Source organism: Eurypyga helias, unplaced genomic scaffold, assembly GCF_000690775.1.
Source record: "Eurypyga helias isolate BGI_N326 unplaced genomic scaffold, ASM69077v1 scaffold14207, whole genome shotgun sequence".
NCBI classification, from domain to species: Eukaryota; Metazoa; Chordata; class Aves; order Eurypygiformes; family Eurypygidae; genus Eurypyga; species Eurypyga helias.
Genome location: NW_010260056.1, coordinates 46,863 through 69,213, shown reverse-complemented (window position 1 = coordinate 69,213; position 22,351 = coordinate 46,863). Strand labels below are relative to the sequence as shown.

The 22,351-nt window shown below is 37.3% G+C and overlaps 1 protein-coding gene across 1 annotated transcript in view; it reads right to left on the bottom strand.

The window, feature by feature from the left end:
- DENND1B (DENN/MADD domain containing 1B) overlaps positions 1 to 22,351 on the bottom strand; it is a gene marked incomplete at its 5' end in the record, with an annotated part of 72,970 nt that overhangs the window by 6,285 nt on the left and 44,334 nt on the right. The window contains 5 exons of the mRNA XM_010154909.1: positions 10,778 to 10,888; positions 11,691 to 11,747; positions 15,511 to 15,579; positions 16,372 to 16,412; positions 20,306 to 20,396. Of these exons, the coding sequence (XP_010153211.1) occupies positions 10,778 to 10,888; positions 11,691 to 11,747; positions 15,511 to 15,579; positions 16,372 to 16,412; positions 20,306 to 20,396 (369 nt within the window). The remainder of the gene's footprint in view (positions 1 to 10,777; positions 10,889 to 11,690; positions 11,748 to 15,510; positions 15,580 to 16,371; positions 16,413 to 20,305; positions 20,397 to 22,351) is intronic.

Here is a 22,351-nt window from a genome sequence, read left to right as displayed (position 1 = left end):
TGCTGAACCACGAAGCCTGTGTGTAAAGTCAGTCAAGGGAACAACTGAAGCCGGTGTGAGGATATACATCCTTTTTGTATACATCCCCTTCAGTTTCTGCCCCACTTCAAAATCTCATTCTGTAAATGGTCTGCTAGCTGTACAGATGTGGTAAATGCAGATCACTGAAACCAGAAAAAGAAGGTACTGGCAGTATAAATATGTGTAGAACGAAAAGTGAGAATAGGTCCTTTAACTGTTCTCTTCTGCTTCCTGGTAACATCACAAAAGGTACTACTTTGGGATAAATATGTAGACAAAATAGATGAATGCTAAAGAATTTAAATGTAAGATGGTTACATTCTTGACTGGGCATGGAAGTCAATCTTGAAATGTCAGTTTTTTATTTAATGCTAGACCTTTCAGAAGCACAGCTTTCGTGAACGAGTGCTTACTGATCGATACTAAGGCAGGAAGTTTAACAAGGCTGCTGCTATTAATTGTCCACAAAGCGAGAAACAAATAATCTTTTGATAAATGGCAACACAAATATAATTTCACATTTACCAGCTACTCAATACATCAACACGTACAAAGTTTCAAGAACAGAAAAATTTATTATGGTTTAAATCTACGAAGTAGTTTCCTTTTTCTTAAAAATTTAAAGATTATTCATTCAGTAAAAGAAAGCAAAATAAGTACAAGTCCACTATTATTAATGATTCTGTATTTTATTTTACCTATCCATCTATACAACGCAATCACAGATGTAATTATCACTTCACCTCCAATAGGGAAGCAAAAGATCTCTCAATCAAACTTTCTAGTTAAGAATTGCCTTAACCCATTGCCTTCCTTTACGGTTAAAGACTGAGACCTGCAGCAATGGGTACCAAAATCACAGGAAAGTACTTCACAGTACACTCCACAAGAGAGGAGACTGATGCGGGAAGAGGGAAAGAAGAGAGATTATAAGTTCCTAAGCCTTCTCTTTTTCCATACCCTTCTTTTTCTGGGACATGGTACAACCAACCACAAGTTTAAAGTACTGCTAGGGATACCAGTTAGCTACACAGATACTCACTGAAAGTAGCATTAAGTAATGATGCCTCATAAAAATAATGCTCCGATATCAGAAAAGTTGTCCTGAATAGAAATTAAATAGATATTGTCTAAGAACCATATTTGCTGCCCTTTTTTTTTTTAATTCTTATTATAACTCAGGACTCATGGATAATTTAAAAACTGTTAATGTTAAATAAAAAACCCCTTCATGCTTCCTATGATGGAAATCAGATTCAGACATATAGATGATGCATTTGTATGAACATGAAGTGGTTTGAAACATCCACAGCTTTATGTCATGAAACAAAAGTGTCATTAATTCTGAGATCCTGTTAATTAAGAAGATAGGGAAAAAGAGATATACAAAAAATTAGGTTCCTGATGACAGAAAGAACTTCTTTTCTGTGACATTAAAGAGCCTGCAAGAGCAGGAAATCCCCAAAAATCTGTTTAGAGACACAGACAACCAGAAATGTGTAGATAAGAGTACAGACAGAGTACTTTGAAATTACAAGCTGTAATGCAACAGAGATCTCCGCTGACTTCTGCAAAGTTAAAGGAAACATCCATGCTGAGGTAGAATTTACGGTAACTAAGGATGATAAATTTGTTGAAATACTTAGTCATGGGTTGCACATCATAATTATTTATAACTGTGCGCTGGCAGCCCAGAAACCCAACCGTATCCTGGGCTGTATCAGAAGCATGGCCAGCAGGTCAAGGGAGGGGATTCTCCCCCTCTATTCTGCTCTTGTGAGACCCCACCTGGAGTTCTGTGTCCAGCTCTGGAACCTTCAGCATAAGTAGGATATCGACTGATTGGTTTGAGTCCAGAGGAGGCCACGAAGATGCTCCGAGGGCTGGAGCACCTCTGCTATGGGGACAGGCTGAGAGAGTTGGGCTTGTTCAGCCTGGAGAAGAGAAGGCTCCGGGGAGACCTTATAGCACCTTCCAGTACCTGAAGGGGCTACAAGGAAGCTGGGGGGGACTTTTTACAAGGGCCTGTAATGACAGGACACAGGGTTTAAATTGAAAGTGGGCAGGTTTAGATTAGCTGTCAGGAAGAAGTTCTTCTCAGAGAGGGTGGTGAGGCACTGGCACAGGTTGCCCAGAGAAGCTGTGGATGCCCCATCCCTGGAAGTGTTCAAGGCCAGGCTGGATGAGGCTTGGAGCAACCTGGTCTAGTGGAAGGTGTCCCTGCCCATGGCAGGATGCTTGGAACTAGATGGTCTTTAAGGTCCCTTCCAACCCAAACCGTTCTATGATTCTATTTATGTTCTGAATTACTGTGGTGAAAGATTAACAAACCGGAATAGCTTCCTACTTTTTATCTATGCTTTTTATCTACTCCTGAACACAGATACTATTTGAGAATTGTGTAACGCCACTTCTGATTTTGAAAGATTAATCATGCAAATATTTTTCAGGAAGCCTGCAACATTCCCTGTCCCTCTGAATCAGACTGAGGCTGCCCACAGCCAGGTATCACCTCCAAATAGCCAGATCTTGCTCATCCTCCTCAATGGCTCAGAGGCTATTCTTAGGAAAAACGGCCATTTTCAGATGACACACTGTGGCACCATGCCACACATCACCCTAGCTGCAAGAACTGTACTATCTAAAGGCAGCCTGGCTTCACTTTAATTGGCAACAAGTAGAAGCGTTAGTCTTTTAAAATACGACATGAAGATTTTCAGTGCCATTTGCTACAAACTAAAGCAAGCAGGTATTTTATACACAAGTATTCTTTATGGTATTTTTGTGTGTATGATTTCAAGAATCAAATGCACTGGGCAGAATTTCCAGTGACAAGAACTAAGAAAAATATGACCTATTCCCTTTTTGATGGTTATTAATGCCCTAGGTTTACTCAATGATTAGAGGGAAGGGAAATTACAGAATGGAGGGTTGAGGGGGTTACAGGGGAGACAGGAACAAGAAGATAGGGATAACTCACATTGGAAAAGAAAAACTAATCAGTGTCCATATACACAAAGGCATGTGAACAACCATATGCACAAAGGCAGAACACATAGCATTTTTGAAGTAAGAAGAGACCTGGAAGTAACTTGGGTACACAGTGTGTGACTCCAGTAAATCAAAACGGCTGTGAATCCAGTTCATCTGGCTGGAACATACTACTTGTTTGATACAATTGCTAAACTGGTAAAACAGAGATTACTGATTAAAGTGATCTTTGGTTACAACGTGCATTGTATCCGTACATGAGCAGAATTAATGCATGGCAATATCACTGCTGGAAGCACAGATGATGTGTGACTTGTTCAAAGGAAACGTTACAAAAACACTGAAGTTCAAATGTACAATGCGTACGTGATCCTAAACACAAACATCATATACCTACAGACTTCAGGATTTAATGGAAAACACCAGACGTCACACAACTTTAGACAGTTACATCCTGAGCAGCACTGAACTCTCCACCAGACCTATGGAAGAATCTATTTGAGGGAAGATCTGCATGAAGCTTGAAAACAGACAGACTAATCACATTTGCAAGGAAAGAAAGATTGTGATTTAGCAACAGAAATACTGACCCCAAGCACATTTCAGTTTAAGGCTCCCAAACAGAAGAATTAGCAAAGAGGAGTCCCTTCTCCTGTTTGACACCAGCAGGAGTCTTCTGCTCAACAAAGAAGTTCTTCCTCTACAAGTTGCTGGGGAACACTGAAGACACTTGGATTTGGATGCTATTCACTAATTTCAGATATTTTAGGGACTAAATTAGGCAATAAGCATCAGGAGAAAGGCATCATCAGGATGCAATCTAGATTCTAGGTAGGCTGTGTTGCCCTTTGAATGTGCCCCTCTCTCTCCACTTCCTGCAGGAAGAGCCTAGGGTAGCACTGCTGCTAACTTCAGCATTTCAGAACTATCAAAAATTAGACGGGTTGAATCTGGGATTTCATATTCAGAGACACAGAGATCCCTGCAGGAAATGCCTTTCCTGTTTCCTCTATTTCTCCTTCCTTTTGCCCCCAGCCAAACTTTATTCTTTAACTGAACTTCTTTCTTCATTTTTTTCACTCTTAGGTACAGGATTAGAGGAAGAAAGAAAAGGTTAGGGAACATACAGTACTAGAGCTGAAGTTTTACACGTAAGGTTACACTCTCCATACTGTCAGGCCAGAAGGCAAAAGCAACATGGAAGTTGGGATGCAGGTCCCAACTGTTGGCTGACAGTTCTGGCTCCCTGCTTGGCTGGGTGGATCCAACATTCGACTCATGGAAGACAGAAGATGTCACAGCAAATGAAATTGCAAGATGTCACTGTTACATTAAGATGTCCATAAAGTCTCCTGATGAAAAAATTAATCTGGTTATTTCAATTAACTACTAAGAACAGAAAGGTTCATCAAGTTTTGAAGGTACCTTGTAAAATAGGGTTTTTCTTTCAGATGCTTCAGAAAAAAGAAACCCTGATAGACATGGCAGTACGGTTCATTTGTAGATGGAAGTCCTTCAGAAAGGCTGCCTTTTATTTGTTAAAAAAAATCAAAATAGGTGACAATAATAGCCAAAAAAAAGCATCTGCAAACTTCTTACTTTCCTAGATGTCTCTCAGTAGGATAAATCAGATGTAGATGTGCTTCTGACTTTGCCCTGACAAACCAAAACTTCCACTAAATGCCCACAGGGTAACAAAAAGTTTCAGAGTGATTTCCTGACCATTATCCTATCTTTCCATTCTTTTTTTTCCTAAATTGGAATCATGGTAATTAGTGGAGAGATTTCTCAAGTGATGTTTACTGCAAAACTCAAAGAGCAGGCAGCCACAAGTTTTATGCCGGTTTGTGGGTGCAGAATGGAAGGCAGAACTCTGGTGCAGAGACTTGCAACAGCCCTCTGCTTAAAACCATGGTGAGAAGAGGCTGAGGCAGAGATGAGCAAAGAGATCACACTAATAAAAATACTGAAATAAAATAACATTTAAAAAACCTTTACAAACTTATACTGCTTCTATTTTCTCTAAATGTGTTGTTTGCTGACTAAATTAAAATCAGTCACTGTCACTGTTCAGAGGCTGTGTCTATTATCTTCTTGGGGGGAGGAGGTTTGAGCAATCTTGTAATTATATCTCTACTTGGTAGTGTACATTTCTGAAAATAAAATTATACACAATACATGAAAGCAAATATACGTTTAAGTTGCACAAAATCTAGATAATATTTCATTAAAAAAAAAAAAGGAAGTACCATATGGTTTCTAAGAGGTGGTCTGTTGTAAAAAGCAAGGTTTGTACAAAGCAAAGGATCTATGTGTGCCTGTACTACTTCGGAAACGTACCAGAGCCAGGAGAGGGCACTCTCGTAATCTGCAAGTTGAATTTTTGCTGCCTGGCTTTTTAATTTTTAATTAAAAGGAAATCTGACTGCTGCAGAATGAAGAGATCTTACTTGACACACCAAGACAAAAGATTCTCTCCAAATTAAAGGAAGCTAATGATGTCTACAATATTTTCAAATTACACCACATTACCTGAAGATTAGTAATTGACCATAGATTACTTCAAAACTATATTTTACAGAAACAAAACATGATTTACATTAAAAAGTAGCAGTTACTGTTTAAGACATCTGTCAATTTGTAATATTTTAGTCAATGAAAGTAGAAATTACCTCTATATAACCAGTATTATCTGTGGATGATAGGCATAGATGTGATCTCAAGCACACAATCTGAACCAAAATACAGGTAAAGGCCCATAATCAGAACTTTTATGTTTCTGAAATTGTTGTGTGGTTTTCTGCAGGATTTTTTTCTTAAAGGTGTCCAGTTTCCTTATACAGAATAGGTGTATTCAGCATATGTACATTCAGCACTGCATTATCACAAGCATTTCCTCTTCTTTTATGTTCCCAGAAAAAAGTCTTCAGAATAGCCCGGTCTCACCACCTTTTTCAGGTTAGGAGGGTCATCAGTTACTGGAAGCTCTTTGTAGCTAATGATTATGTCATTTATTTCACTGGCCATTGTAGAAGTATTGATAAATGGGGCACTCCTGAAGGTAAGGTTATTCTGAACACATCTTCCTGCCTGATGGTGGCTATCTTTGTTGAACTGAAGCCAGGTATAGCCACTGCAAGCTGAATTACATAGTGTCTAGTTACCAGGATATAAAGCAATAAAAGTGTAAAAGCTACATATGCGATACGCTTTTAAAAAAGAAAAAAAAAATTGTAATTCTCTTCTGTTCAAGAATACAAAGGAAAAAAAGTTTAGTCTAATTTGGCTTTTATTACCTTGTGCAATAGTGTTTTTAAAGCCTTCTTAGACACTGTATTTAACTCCTGCAAAGTCCTGGGAAATACTTCACTTGGTTTCTTCGATATATTAACATTTAAAGTTGTGCTGACACACAGGGATTCCTGGTAAACCCACACTTAGTATCCAAATGCCTGTTTCCAGTACAGCTGCAAGGTAGTGCATGTCTAAAGGTGCAGGTATTACATGCACTTCCTTAGAGACAAGAGGTCATTGCTAACTCACTAATTAAAAAATGAACTGGTAGTTCTTACTTGGTATTCTGCAAATCTTCAAGAATGTTTTATTAACCACTAAATACATTAGGACTATTGACACCCTGAAATGCTCCATTTTCAGTAAGCTACCCTTTCACCTGAAGTAGCAGTAAAATTACAAAGATGATATTCATTAAATCAAACAGATCCTCCTGTCATACTATCCAGGCTTATAATAAAAATGCTCTCTTTTTAATTATATATTAACTTGAAGAATTTTATAGAGCTCTCACTGCATTTAGGCCCGTCTACCCAGAAATCTGCATTACCTGGGAGCATATAACGGAACAGAATTAAAAGAGATTATGCAAAAACTGAATGTACAGTACAATCAGTACTAACACACACACTACTGTACCCCCTTGTCAATAGTTAAAGGAACTCAGCAATAGCATTGTCAAAATGCAGCAGAGTTGAAGCAATGTCATGCTTGTGTTCATGTTTATTTCAAAAATTTTAGCTGGTATTTCTGGTGTCTTTTACATGCTTAATTAATGTAGGAGGTAAAACATACCAGAGATATATTATTAGATCGAGGCATGAAACAGTTAACAGCAGTGCACATGCCAAGGTTTTAATAAGGCTTAACAATATAAAGCTTCAATCCTCCACTTTCACTAGATTTTGTTGTTGTGGTTTTCCCTTGCTTAGGGCAATCCATCTGTTAATGTTGACTTGAAATATAGTTAAGCTCACACACGTATAAAAAGCCTAGATCAGCTAACCTAAGCAAGAGTAAGCTCAAATGAATATTACAGAGATATAGCAATTCATCTTAGGCAAAATTAATAGGGGGGTGGGGGGTGTGTGTACGCGCAGGCGCGTGCACACAGGCACGTATGAGTGCACTCCTATTATTTCTTTTTTAAGGAAAGACTTTCAAAATGCAAATTCTAGAAGGGCAGGCTGATCACTATAGTTTGCAATAACCCATTTAATTATTTATTCTCCGAATATGTTTTGACAGCTATTTTACATGCTATAATTTGTTTTGATATACTGCTAATTTTTTTAAAACCTATTGCCAATCTGTCAAAAAAAAAAATAAAGCCACTATAACAGCAGTGATAAAGCTTAGTAAATATTCATTGTTAAAAACGGCTCTGCACTCTGACCAGTGCTGGTATTCTCCCTGGACCAAACTGGCCTTGTTTTCAATAAAACCAGAGAAGTATCCTTTCCCTTGAGCCCTGTTAGGCTGAGGCTGCAGTTGGAACTGTCATCTTCACACAAAAGCAAAGGGGTTGGGTTTTACAAACGCAAAGCCTAATTGGGAGATCTTCATGGCTGTACTCTTGACATTTATTAAAGCCTCATCAACAAAACAGGAAATAACTGTACTAATTAGCAGACCCACATATAAACTACTATTTGTTGGGGTAAAAGCAGATTCACTTCCTACTGTAAGGGAAACATCCTCCCAGACCCCAAAATCCTGTTATGAACCAATTATTAAAATGATCTTTTACAGTGAAGGAAACTTTCATATCACACACGTTTCAAAGTGCATTTCACAGCATGTCAGATAACTAGTAGTATTTATGTTTAAATATTTCCAAGAAGTGGAGAATGAAAAGCTCAGTACATGCATAGAATCATAGAATCATAGAATGGTTAGGGTTGGAAGGGACCTTAAAGATCATCTAGGTCCAACCCCCCTGCCATGCATCTAACATGACATCACATATAACACCAAATTCTTCATATTTACAAGTTTATAAATGTTTCAAGTAAGGCAGAGTTAGCAATAAAGTGCAGAGGTGCCTCTTGTTCGGAAGCAAGATGACCATTAAAAGCAGTATCTCTCTTTTGCTTGTAGTTTGTTTAGGTTTTGGGTGGGATATTCAAATACACTGACATTGCAACTTCATCAATACCTGGTCCTTACTTTAAATATACACCAGAGTGCACAAACTGCGCTTTAGCACTATCCTTATAGGCACCATTTTAGAAATCTGGGTGGAAAGGTTCATTTGCAGGATAAAGATTACAGAAAAACATATTAAATCTGGTAACAATATCAATCTGTGAAATTCACTTCTTTTAAATGGCAGATTCAGTACTAGATCAAACATAGTCTCTCTTTCACACACACACTTGTGAATGCAAATATATTTTTTTTTATTTGGACACAGAGTTTAAAATCAGCACTTACTCATAAAGAACTTGCATTTATGTTATATTATCTTATTCATAAACTTGCCAAGAACAAAATTAAAACAGGAGTAGCAACAGTAAACTATTATTTTTTAGAAATATTTTGGTTTGCTTGTTTTGAGGGAGGAGGAAAAAGTGGGAATAGCATGAGTGAGAGGTGAAGGAGGCTGCACAAGACCAGAGTTCCTGGGGAGTGATCTCCATTTGCTTCTTCCTGCCCACTGGACTCAGGGGACATTGGGACTAGAGCTAGGGAGAAGAAACAAGATGGTCCGCTTGCAACAGGGCGAATCGGCAGAGCTATTGGTTACAAGCTTTGCTAGTAAACATACATGTGCTTGTGAACACCTACATAAAGATGCATCCGTGCAGGTATATATGCAAAGAAAACTATGGACTGACATGCACTCCTCCTGTCCTGCTTTCAAAACTAAAACACGACTTGTAGAAACAGCAACAGTGACATTCAAGGATTTTGCAGTATACAGTTATGTAGCAGAAACATACAGAAGTTAAATTGTTCCATCCGAACACCAGTCTTCAAAAGAAATATTTAATTATGCCAAGGTAAATTATACTCCTTTGTATTCCTAGACCACTCTACCCAAAATAAGGCAGCACTACCATATCACTAAATTATCAGAGATTTCTTGAATAGAGCAGTGTATAAAAATTCACTGACTATAAGGCTACATTTGTGTTATGTATTTACAAAGATAGATATAACTGTAGATTCAGCTACACTAATCTCTGAATGTTGGCTTACGATACATTAAAAGCTTTTTAGTACCTCACACTATCAAATTATTTTGGTGTGGAGGAAGTTGCTGCCATTAAAATGGCAGTTATCTATTAGAAACAAATACTTTAAGAACCATTTGTGTTATTAACATTAGAGCTCTATACTTCTACACTGAGAATTGTGTATCTTCTCTCCTGATCCTCAGTGAAAAGAATCTACTGCACACGAGCGCCTGAAAGAATGCAAGCACCGCAGTTGCCTGTATATAAAAATATATTGAGGGCACATAGTTTAACACTTTATCACTGGCTTTAAGAGATCACAAACACATGTACAAAGTAAAACCTGCCTAAATAATTGAAGCAGAAAGTCTTTGTATTATTTATAACCCTATTAAAAATAATGACTTAATGCTAATGTACAATTTCAACATCATTTAGCAGTCAGTTGCATCAGTTCTACGTTACATTTCACAAACAATATTTATTACCAATAGAAACTAATTCAAAACTAAGTTGATTAAATAGACAATTCAGCTTTTTATAATTGCAATACATAAAGTAAAAAAACAAATGTTGTTAGATCAGTTGGACGGAATTTCTATACTTAGACTTCTTATCTGACAAAGATATTTACATTAAAAATGCATATACGTATTCATTACATACATTAAAAACACACCATAACAAAAACTATTTTATTGATATATTTGAAATACAACTAGCAAAATTAATCCAAAGATACTAAAATACCTGTCAAAGTTGAGGCATTACACCTGTTACTTCAAATCAAGAGCAGAAAGGATTAGAGAACAAAAGGACAAGAGATTGGCACTATATTAACTAGCTGACTGATTAATAAAATAATAAATCCCAACTATCTGAGCAATGTTAAAAGCCACGTGACTGCTAAATGAATGTATTAGAAATGGAAAATTAATGTGCCCCACTATAAGAAACTAAAAAAGATAACTTAAAACAGAACAGTGAATAGACCAGAACAAATCTGCTGTGAGAAGCCTTCATCAAAAACAGTACTTAAGAATTACATCTCAGATCCATACTTATAAATCTGCTGTTTTTTTCTCCTCTCAACGGGGATGAAATAGGAGTAACATTTTTTCTACATTCAAGCAGTGTAGCAGTATTTGTATAAACATAGCCTTTTAATTGCACTATCCAAACACAGGCAGTAAAATAATCTTTAACAGATTCACTCATGCATTACTATAGGTTGCAAAAATTTTTCCTCATATGTATGTGAATAAGAACAGGGTTTTCAGGAGTCTCACCTGTGCCAGTCTTCGCTTTTCTGAGTTTGCTCTTTTCTCATAATGCAATGTGTAGACTGGAGCAGTCTGTGCTGCACCAGAGCTGCAAGTTCCATACCCTTCTTCACTCTCCTACAACAAACCAGAAATAAATTCCTTTATTTATAATCATTATCTGCAAACATACCTTCCATATTATGCATGCAGAATGCATTCAAAATTACCTTGCCACAATCTATTACTGTCATGAAAATACCAACTGTAGTAACAAAATCAAATTTAGCTTTTCAGGAAGCTAAATTATCTACACTATCATTAAAAAGACTAATTGTTCAAATGTCTAGGAAATATTTTTTAAAGTTTTCTTAAAATAGGATAAAATATATCTAAAAACCGGTTCCTTCTCCCTACAGAAAAATCTTAAGTGAAAAGAAAATTTTCAGTGGGAAAAGCAGCTGCAAAATGTCTAAAACATCTTTTCCCATATTTCCACAATGTTATTTTTATAAAATGAAACCATTCATTTTTCAACACTGCCATTGTCCACATATCTTATGAAGCCAAACCAGACAACTACACCTTCTGAAATACACTGCAGCGCAAGACCTTCCCATCTCAAATTCTCAGCTTAAAGCAAAGGCTTCGATCGTGATATCAAAGCGATAAACTTTATGAAAACATACATCCTCTTAATGTATCTTTGAAGACCTCTGTTGTTCTATGATAAAATATGCAAAAAATAAAGAGATTATTCTGTGGATGCATAGAATGACAGATAGTTGCCAGAGGGCTCGTTATGAAAAATGTATTGTTGAACAACAGGCTAAGCAGATTTCAGAAGTCATTAAAAACACAAATCTCAAGTGATTTGTAAAGTATACGCTTCAAACCAATACAGGAAGCAAGGTAAGAAAATTAAAAGCATACTACGTACCTTGTGTTTTAACTTACTCTTCACTTCTTTTATTCCTTGCCTTGCCTGATTTTTTGCCTAGAAAAATAAAAGGACTTAAGTAGCTCTGCAAGCCACTGGCTGTAGTCACAGAATGTGCTTTATGATGCCATACTTAATTTACCTTTTTTTTTTAAATACCTGGTGATAGAAAGCAGGACAATAACCTTTATCACAAGTTTCATACACAATTGTCAGTATCTTTTATATATCCATGTTTTTTCCATATATTTAAGAATTTTTTTCAGTACATGCATGCCAAAGCTGTGAAAGCATACATCCTAAAAAATCCTCCAATATGACTAAGGACAGGCTAAAAATGGTTGTATACATCACCCCTTTATTTGAAAGGTTCCTTTAAATTTAAAAAGATATTCTAGCAGTAAAGCACGTTGGAAAAATGTTAAGTTTTTCAAGATGACTGCTACAGCGTTCCAGTCTGGCAACTTGCAGGGCAACATCAATCTTAAGAGAAATGAAGTGATTTCATATGCAGATGGAGATTTTGCCCAGTGTTGCTGAACAGCATAGTGATGCTGTTTAGGGGAGAATTCTGTATGTATTGAAATACGCAGCCAAGGATCCCTGTTGCATTGAAAACAGAGGCAAGAATGTTCTTCAATAGAGAAATTATTTATCAATGTAGAATAACATATAGAATCACAGAATGGTTTGGGTTGGAAGGGACCTTAAAGATCATCTAGTTCCAACCTCCCTGCCATGGGCAGGGACACCTTCCACTAGACCAGGTTGCTCCAAGCCTCATCCAGCCTGGCCTTGAACACTTCCAGGGATGGGGCATCCACAGCTTCTCTGGGCAACCTGTTCCAGTGCCTCACCACCCTCTCTGGGAAGAATTTCTTCCTGATATCTACTCTAAATCTGCCCGCTTTCAATTTAAAACTGTTACCCCTTGTTCTGTCACTACAGGCCCTTGTAAAACGTCGTCTTCCAGCTTCCTTGTAGCCCCTTCAGGTACTGGAAGGCTGCAATAAGGTCTCCTCGGAGCCTTCTCTTCTCCAGGCTGAACAAGCCCAACTCTCTCAGCCTGTCCCCATAGCAGAGGGGCTCCAGCCCGTGGAGCATCTTCGTGGCCTTCTTTGCACTCAAACCAACTGGTCGATATCCTACTTATGTTGAGGGCTCCAGAGCTAGACAAAGTACCCCAGGTGGGGTCTCACAAGAGCAGAATAAAGGGGGAGCATCACCTTCCTTGACTGCTGGCTAAGCTTCTCTGGATACAGCCCAGGATACGGTTGGTTTTCTGGGCTGCCAGCGCACACTGCTGATTCATGTAGTTTTTCATTCACCCGTACCCCCAAGTGTCCTTCTCCTCAGGGCTGCTCTCTATCCATTCTCTGCCCAGCCTGTACTTGTGTTTGGGATTGCCCTGACTCATGTACAGGACCTTGCACTTGGCCTTGCTGAACATCATGAGGTTGGCATGGTCCCACCTCTCCAGCCTGTCCAGGTCCCTCTGGATGGCATCCCTTCCCTCCAGCGTGTCGACCGCACCACACAGCTTGGTGTCATCAGCAAACCTGCTGAAGGCGCACTCGATCCCACCGTCCATGTTGCTGACAAAGATGTTAAACAGCACCAGTCCCAATCCTGACCCCTGAGGAACACCTCTCGTCACCAGTCACCACTCAGACATGGAGCCATTGACCACCACTCTCTGAGTGTGACCATCAAGCCATTTCTTTATTCACAGAGTGGTCCATCCGTCAAATCCTCACCTCTCCAATTTAGAGACAAGGATGTCATGCGGGACAGTGTTTAACGCTTTGCACAAGCCCAGGTAGATGACATCGGTTGCCCATCCTTTATCCACCAAGGTCATGACCCCACCATAGAAGGCCACCAAGTTAGTCAGGCATGATCTGCCCTTGGTGAAGCCATGGTGGCTGTCACCAATCACTTCCCCATTCTCCATGTGCCTCAGCATGGTTTCCAGGAGGATCTGCTCCATGATCTTGCCAAGCACAGAGGTGAGACTGACTGGCCTATCATTCCTCAGATTCTCCTTTTTTCCCCATGTACTAATGCTAAGAGTATTTTAAAGAGAGGGAGAGAGAGAGAGAAGGGGGAGTAGAAAAACAGTAAAGGGGAGTGAGGGGGGAAGGAGGAGGGACCAAAAACTCTAACCCTAATAGAAGTAAGGCTATTTTTAAGGGCATAAATATGTGGAAACCACCTATTTTTCTATGGTCTTCAATACATGGAAATTCAGAAAAAGAAAATAATTATATTGAATCAAGAGGTCAGAGCATCTTTTTGATCCCTAAATCATACATCTATAAGCTCAATAACAGCACAATGGGGTGCCATGTAGCAGATGCTAACCTGAGAGACGCTTCAAACATTCCAGATCATGTGCACAACATCTGGATGAATTTTGGAGTGCTTTGTCCTAACTCGGAAGGGATGGAGCCAAGCAAATTACACAAGGCTACCAATCAGTTATCTAGCAATTAAGAAAGGCATATTTCATTTCTCTACTAGTAGGATGCATAAAAGGCAACAGTATAAGAAATCAAATGGAGTATAAATATGGATTCCTTACACACACAGATCCTCACAAAATTTACCAGTGTTTCCTGAATAGAAGTTCAGTTTGAAGAACCTTTATTATCAAGGCTATAATTACCAGAACTGTAGGGTGGGAGATCATGTAACAACAGTCTAAGCTACTGCAAACTGACGAAGAATAATTTGCAGATAACCTGTTAATGAACCATTTCTCATGTAACAAATGAGTTCATGAAGTATTATTTTATTTATGTACCTGTTTCTAGGCCTGCTCTGGTTTTCAACTACTGTAAAAAATTAAAAATTCTGTTTCAAAACTTTACTTAAAATACACCAGCTTAGACCGATGTACTGATTTATTCAGGACTACTTATTTATGCATCCAACTAGTGAAACATTTGGAAAAGCAAAAAAGGAGCCAAAAGCCTTCTCCCATTATATTAAAAATACAACCTTAAAATACTTCCCGCTTCATTTTACACTATGGCTGTTTTTTCATACTGCAAGATACTGTGTAATTTCACATGATTTACTGCTTAGGCAGTCTTCTAAAACAAGATCTTTTACGATTAAAAGTGTAAGCATTAAATCCAGTTAAACGTGAGCATTCTAGTATCATCTTTAAAAGAGCAGATGACAGAAAAGACTGCTGCACACATTTCTGATGCTTTACCACGTCTTTTCAATCGTGCAGAATTTAGTGCCGAAGTGAAATTGCATCTGTGTAAGCCAGGACTCCATTTGCCTAGCATGAACTGCAACTGCTTTGAATAGAGAAGATCTTTACATCACATTAACACTATATACTATGTAATTATACACTATAACACTATTATTAAACATAAATGTAACATTTACAAAAGGTGGTAAACTCATGTTAACTTTGCAAGGCCTGTGTTGTGCTACAGGACCTTAGTGTAAATGACAATTTCTATTTGCAGAGTCCATATTTTAATCATGGTGTCACCAGGTTAGGAAGAGTTTATAGCTGTGTATCAAATGCCTAAATGATATTCAGCTTCTAGTATATATATTGACTGAAACAAAACCAGCATACTGATGCTTTGAAAATGCCTGTTATATACAAGCTATCTGAAAGACAATCCTAGTGCAGCATGATAAAATAAATGAAGATAAAACTGTTCTACAGGCTGAAGTGTGTTTCTGCATTACATTTAGAAAATGCTTAGGTTTTTAAGTATTTGGGAAAAATGAGAGGTTGTAGGAATTTCCAGTATTTTTATGTATTATTTGAAAGAGATTATCTTACAAATTTATATGCTGTTTTCACAGCCGGAGTGGCTTTGGTCATTGCTGTGTTGATCAGTGCACCACCTTTCTGAAATATACAGAAAATTTATTTTAGTAACAATTTAACACAAGTCAAACCTTAAGACAACAGCAAGGAAAAATAGCGTGCTGTAAAGACGTAACAGTCGTCTTTTTAAACTGGTAAGAATACCCACAGCTGTGTTTCCTCCCCAGCCTGCTGTCTGCAGCTACCCAAGGGCTCCAGTATGTCATTATTATTATCACAGCTGACACATTTGTCAATGCCCTCTAACAGAATGATGTATTTTTATCTTCATTCATTGTTACGATTTCAAAATCAATTCCAAAGTTACGGCTATTTTTCATGTGTTCCTATCATATTTATTATGCAATTTAAAAATACTTTGACCCAACAGAAAGAACTCTCTTAATCTACAACAATGTATTTTACTAATCCTGCAGAATAACAAGGTTATACAGAGGGTCTTTTGTAAGCCAAACTGCACAAATCCATATTAACAAAACTATTTACTAGATAAACTTCATATCAAGTTGCACTGCCACACCTAATTCACAGTTATGGAATGTAAACATGATACAGAAAGCAATAAAATCCCTGACTATACAGACAGAAAAATCTTGTGCATTTTGGCATTTGTGTATGGGACTTTTTTTTTTTTAAATCTTCAAGAAAAAAACCTCACAAAACTATTGCCTATACCGTAGACATTATTTATTATAGAATGTACTTATATTTTCCTTGCAAATGAATGAACTTTTATGATAACATACATGTAAGGAAAAGGACACATATATAAAGAATAGGATGGCCAGTATAATTACTTAAACAAGTTTATACCTTCACTGTATGCATCCACTGCTGATATGATCTTGAATTTCCTGAAATAGAAATGTAACACAATCAAATGTACATTCAACATATTAAATGTTTCAACCCGGCACAATCTGCATAAAAAATTCCCTTAGAGGATTATTCATTAATTTCATTCTTCTCAGACAGACAAGGAATTTAAAACTAAGAATATGTGTACACCAAGAAAAGTGTAGGCATCTCTTATTTCGTGTTTTCTATTTTCCTTGTAAAGCATATCTTTCTACCACAGAGAGTTTTTAATTCCAATTGAGGTAGAAAGAGAAAGTAAAACTACTATAAGGCAACATACTGCTAAAAAGTCAAAAAAACACTAACTCGAAGGAAATAGTAATATATAATGAACTGCATTCAAGCATAAGAATCCCACTGGGGAAACTTTCAAGTACAAAAATGACACGGATTGCAGATGATACCATTCCAAGGAATAAGAACAAGAGAAAAGTAAGGATTATGGCACAACTAAATTCTCCTGGGCACGAAAAATCCTTTTAAATTATTAACTGTACCTACTTTCTTTCACAAAAACTCTGAAAGGCAAGTGAGAGCTTGCTTCTGTAGGACTACTGAGGACTATCGTACCCCTAAGCTGGCCATGAAGGACAGGGTTAAATTCTACATAGCACCTGATAAAGAAATTAATATATTTCCCAAAGGTGCTTCAGCTGAACCCCAAAGATTGGGTCCCTGATCCCTGAGAAAGCCTTGGAGTACATCAGTCACTTGAACACTCTGGTACTGTGAGCTCTACTAACTCCAGACAAGACCTCCACCTTGACAAGAATGCTGAAGTTTTCAACAGTTTATCCGTTCTGAAAGGACCATACTGACATGTCCTTGGCATTACAGATGTCTAACAGGAGTTCTCGAAACTTCTAAAACTCTGCAGTAGTCAATTAACTAAAGGCCTGGATGGAATTGTTACATTGGCTAGTGGAAAGCCAAACATTCTCCTAGAACATGACTAAGAACTAACTGAATCGCTGTAAAAGATATTCCCTAGTTTCTCAATGAGGTGAAAATAACTGAGCTGTTTATACTCTGATCATGCACTTTCACCCATTCCACCAAATTCTTTGCAACCAATTTTGAGACAGCCAAATTCTCAGGAACGATGGCACAAGTGAAAGCAATGCTCCCTTAGAGCGAACCTGATGACCATTATGATCCTATCTCCAGTAAGAATGTCAGAGAGCAACCTAAAGCAAAAATGACTCATTTTTTACCTCTTCGATCTGGCTCCCTGGAAGTACCAGAGAAGGTAGAATGCAAATGACATGTAATAAGGTGAAATTTAACCACTGCTAGTGTGCTAATGAAAATTCAATGAATCATAAGTACTTTCTCTAACATGACATTTCATAACTTCAACCTCTTATCAAAAATATTCATGTATCATCTAGCTTGTGGTGTCCTCGACAGTGATTCTTTCCACATCCTCCCACATCTATCACAGCCTATAACTTGAGCAATTACTAAAGACAGTATATGAGACTGCAGAAAAACACCAAGAAGTTGAACTGTCTTCTAGTGATTTAGAGAGACTTCAGGGAAGACAATAAAGAAAACACCTAAATACCCATCTACAGAAAAGGTCATGTTACCACTGCATACTCTCAGCTAGAGTTCAGCCTCCTGAAACTCTAGCAAGAAATAACCTATTTTAAGGACTCAAAATTCATTAAAAGAGAGGTTCAAAGGTTTTTGCTTTTTTAGTTTTTCTTATATAGATATTAGATCGATTAAAAAAAAAAAGACTGCTGTAGTAAAATTCTTGTGATTACAAATTAATATTTTACAAGTAAACCAAGTGCTAAGACAAATCATCACTATATTCTTGTATTGAAAGTTACATAAAACACTTGAGAACTAATACCTCCACAGAGTAATACATGTAACAGAAAATAAAATTTCAAGCATAAAGTGCAAACTGTAATGAAGATGGCTGACAAATTTCTTTTCAAATATAGTCACAAGGAAATAAGTTTTCACTACTTCACTGGAAAAAAACCCAAAGATAAAAAATAATTAAATCCAAGTTTTATTCTCCAATCTCCAGTATAATTTTCTGTGCTGGTTTAGTTATGCTTGCATACATGGAAAATGCAAATTAAAAAAGAGATTTCTTAAAGAAACACTTTCCATTTGATTCAGTAATTTTTAAATCATACACGCTATAGCTAAGAATATGTTCACCTGTCCTTTTAACAGCTTGTAGTTTACACTAACTTTCTGTAACTTTTCTGAAGGCTGGACTTCACCTGTTATTTTTTTAAACCCTAGGCTTCCAAATAAAGTTAATGGGAGTTCATTCTGCAAAGTGATCACAGTTCTACTTCATTAACCTTACAAAATGTCACCTTCAATTGCACACATATTGTTAGCCCTGCACTTCATAACGATAATGAGAAAGCAGTTATGTAAATACTGAATATGTGCCCTAAGCAATTTGTCCACAATGATATACAGCTTGTCTGACTTGAAAAGTATGCGTGCAGCTCAATCTAACCAAGAAGAGCAAGCGAAGCTGAGCATTCCCTCCTGAGCAGAGCCAGGTGAGACGCGGTTCAAAGGCTGCCAGAGTGCAGCCATGAAACAAGCTTTATCTAACTTCCATTGCAGTTTTATTGCAGCCTCCTGACCCCCTAACTGCAGTCAGTGAACGAACGCCAAACACTGACACCACCTATCTGAATAATGGATGCTCAGTGCCTAAAATATGTTTACAGAGCAGTGTGTTACCCTAAAAAGGTAGAAAAGACGTAAATCTCTGTATAACTAAACACATTTTAATCAAGAAGAAAAAAAAAGTGTTAGATCATAGCACAAGACACAAAGGGCAGGAGAAGGCAGTGAAAGTGTTGAACAATAGGTTTTATGTACTCTGAGCATTAAAAAAAAAGGTATTTTACGGAAGGTGAAAAAGGCTCCGCACCACTTGATGACTTCTCTGTGGGGGCCAAATCCTTACCTCTGTAAATAGCCCATTTAAGGGTAGTCTTGAAAAGGAAGACCGTGTAAAGCAACTCAGTTAATTTGCTCAAATCACGTAACTTCTATTTACTGAGAAAGCTTCTACACAACTTGAAAGACCATAGAACAGTATTTCTGCTGTGTCATGCACACTGTGATGCATGTTATTTTGATGGCAAATATGACAACTCAAATAACAATACAGTTGTAATAAATGTCTAGCGGGAAGGTAATCAATAATCCTGTAATACTCAGCAAGGGATTCTGCACACAATCTTCCATAGGAGTTAATTTTGGAAGCTAGCTAATGTGAGAAGTGTTGTAACAATTGTCAGCGAACATAACTGAGGGAAACATCACAAAGAACAATATTTTTATTTACAAAGGTGGTAAACTTTCAATGTTCCTTCTGAGATGATAAACAAATGTTAATTTTTTCCCCCTTTTTTTGGAGAAACACATGTGCCGGGGAAAGCAAATTTCTCTAAAAATTCAGGAAATCACTCATTTCTGCACTGCAGAAATAATTAGATGTAAAAAAAAAAAAGTAGTGTTCATGGAAAATATAACTACCTAGGAAATGTTCAGCAGCACAAATTTACAAGTTATTAAAATACAATTTATATATAATGGATCACATTATGTAAATGCTATAGTGATCTTTCCTCATTTATTGAGATCCAGGTATTATCTTACTGGATTAAAACAACATAACTTCATTTGATATATTGACATAACTAGATACATAACAGTATGTGTCCTTGCAGTGATTTGTTAAAAGCTAAAACCTTTCCAAGAATGAATGATTGCAATGAAGCAGTAGTAAGATTAATGACATCTAAAATTTACAGGACATCCCGAGAACATCATCATGTTGAACAGCTCTCAAAGAAGAGTGTCAGTGAGTACACTCAAATTAATTCTGTACCTCCACAAAAGCCTCCTGTTGTGATTTCTTCTTCAAAAACATCAGAGAATCCTCTTCCTGCATTTAATTTTGATAGCCGACCATCAATAAACTGAAAAAAAAAAAGTCACACTTTGTTGGTCTTCTATTACTATACAGTGTCGTAGTTTTCAGTGTGTACATTTTAGTGGAATATATATACGAGGACAGCATATGGCTTATGGATAATATACTGCTTTTAGATGGATTTTGCAAGAGCAGTTGCAACTGTCAGCAGTGGAAATATGAGAGTATTTCATATATATCCAGTAAACTATATCTACAATGCAAAATTTACAAATAGATTTGTAAAATTTATAGTCAATGAAATTACACATCAGTTCAGAAATATCTTAAATGGCTTTCAAGACTTTCATGCCTTTTTAATAGCATGAAAATTTATTAATTTATTTCCTTACAAAAGGTAACTTTGGATTTGTAATCATAATTAAATAAAGACCACAGCGACGCTCCCTGACGTTCTGTTTTGAAACTCTAAGTTTACTGTGTATCATTAACAAAAGAAGATAAAAAACCCTCCCTATGGTATCCTTTCTGGGTATCTATTGATGGGCCCAAAGTAGAACTTATTATGCACAGGGAATACCTTTAAAACAACTGGAAACATCTCACCACACCCAAAGAAATGATAGATTACTACATCTACTTGAGGTCCATTAAAAGTGTATGTATTTTACATGAAAAATGACCCCGTAAGGACAGTATGTGAAGAGAAATTGCAGCAAAACCACCCACACTGGAACAGCGGTGGAAAGCTGTGGCTTGGTTGCAGAAATGGTGGTGGAGGCAGGTTGGATTTGACTGGAAACGTGCAAGATGACTTGAAGGACGTGGCATTTGAGTGTATGGGAATATGATGCACGCAGTCCCAAAACAGAGGCATGATACCAAGGCAGACTCCTAAAACCCTCTCTGCCTGACTGATGACAGTACAGGGTTCACACCGCTGTATTTTTAAGTCCCAGAACTTTTGTTTGCCCTTTTCTTAACCACCAACACTTATTTAGTTGCAACTACAGATGCATACTGCAACAGTTGTCCTTCTGCAAAGGTTACAGCTGCCTGCACGCTTGGATTGGGATCCACATCTAAGTGCATAAATGATCCAAACATGTCAGAAAGTCAAGAGTAAGATGATTAACCATTAAATCTTTCAGAAGGAACGAATACATTCTTTTCAAGAATTAATGGGCTTCAAAGAAGTAAGACAACTACATTCTTACAGGTTCAAAATCCTTCCAAGAAGCACTACCTCCTCTTTTTTTTTTATTGAAAAGGCTAACTCAAGTCAGAGATAGAGTGAGAAAGCACTTTTTCTTTTTTTCTAGCAAGACTCAGGAGTTATTTACTGGTACCAAACAGTACATAGGACCTCACCAAAACTAATTATTTTATTCTATCATATTTTACCACAGATTACCCAAACAGTGTCAGTGACAATCTGACGCTTGTCAATGAACAGACTAGCGATGTGAAACAAATTACTTTCTCAGAGTACAAAAATCCTGGCAGCAAGAAAAAGGCAAGCATGAAGATAACCATTTCTTTCTTGTCTAAATTCCTTCTTAGTTTTTGATTTTACTCCAAGTTGGCTTTTTTTCCAAATAGGTTGGTTCATGGTCAGACCACTATGGGATCGCTGGATTATTTCACAGTAAGAAAAAAAGAGATAAGAGCATCTTTAGCTACTGCTGTGGGGAAAAAAAACCCCAAACCAAACAAACCCCCCACCCAAACCCCAGCCTTTGAACTGTAAGACATTATCTCTTTTGGGAAAGCTATGAATTCATTCTATACTATAAACTAACAGAAGATTTATGGACCTACTAATCATTTGGTAAAATACTATTAAGAGAAGGCCAAGACACTGACTGAATTTTAGTTTTTAGAGGATGGCTCCAACTGAGTATTTAATGTAAATACCGTCAAGAAAAACTGTTAGCAAAAATATATTGGAGACATTATTTAAAGGAAATAATAAGTGTAGCAGTTATTACTTGGGCCTGC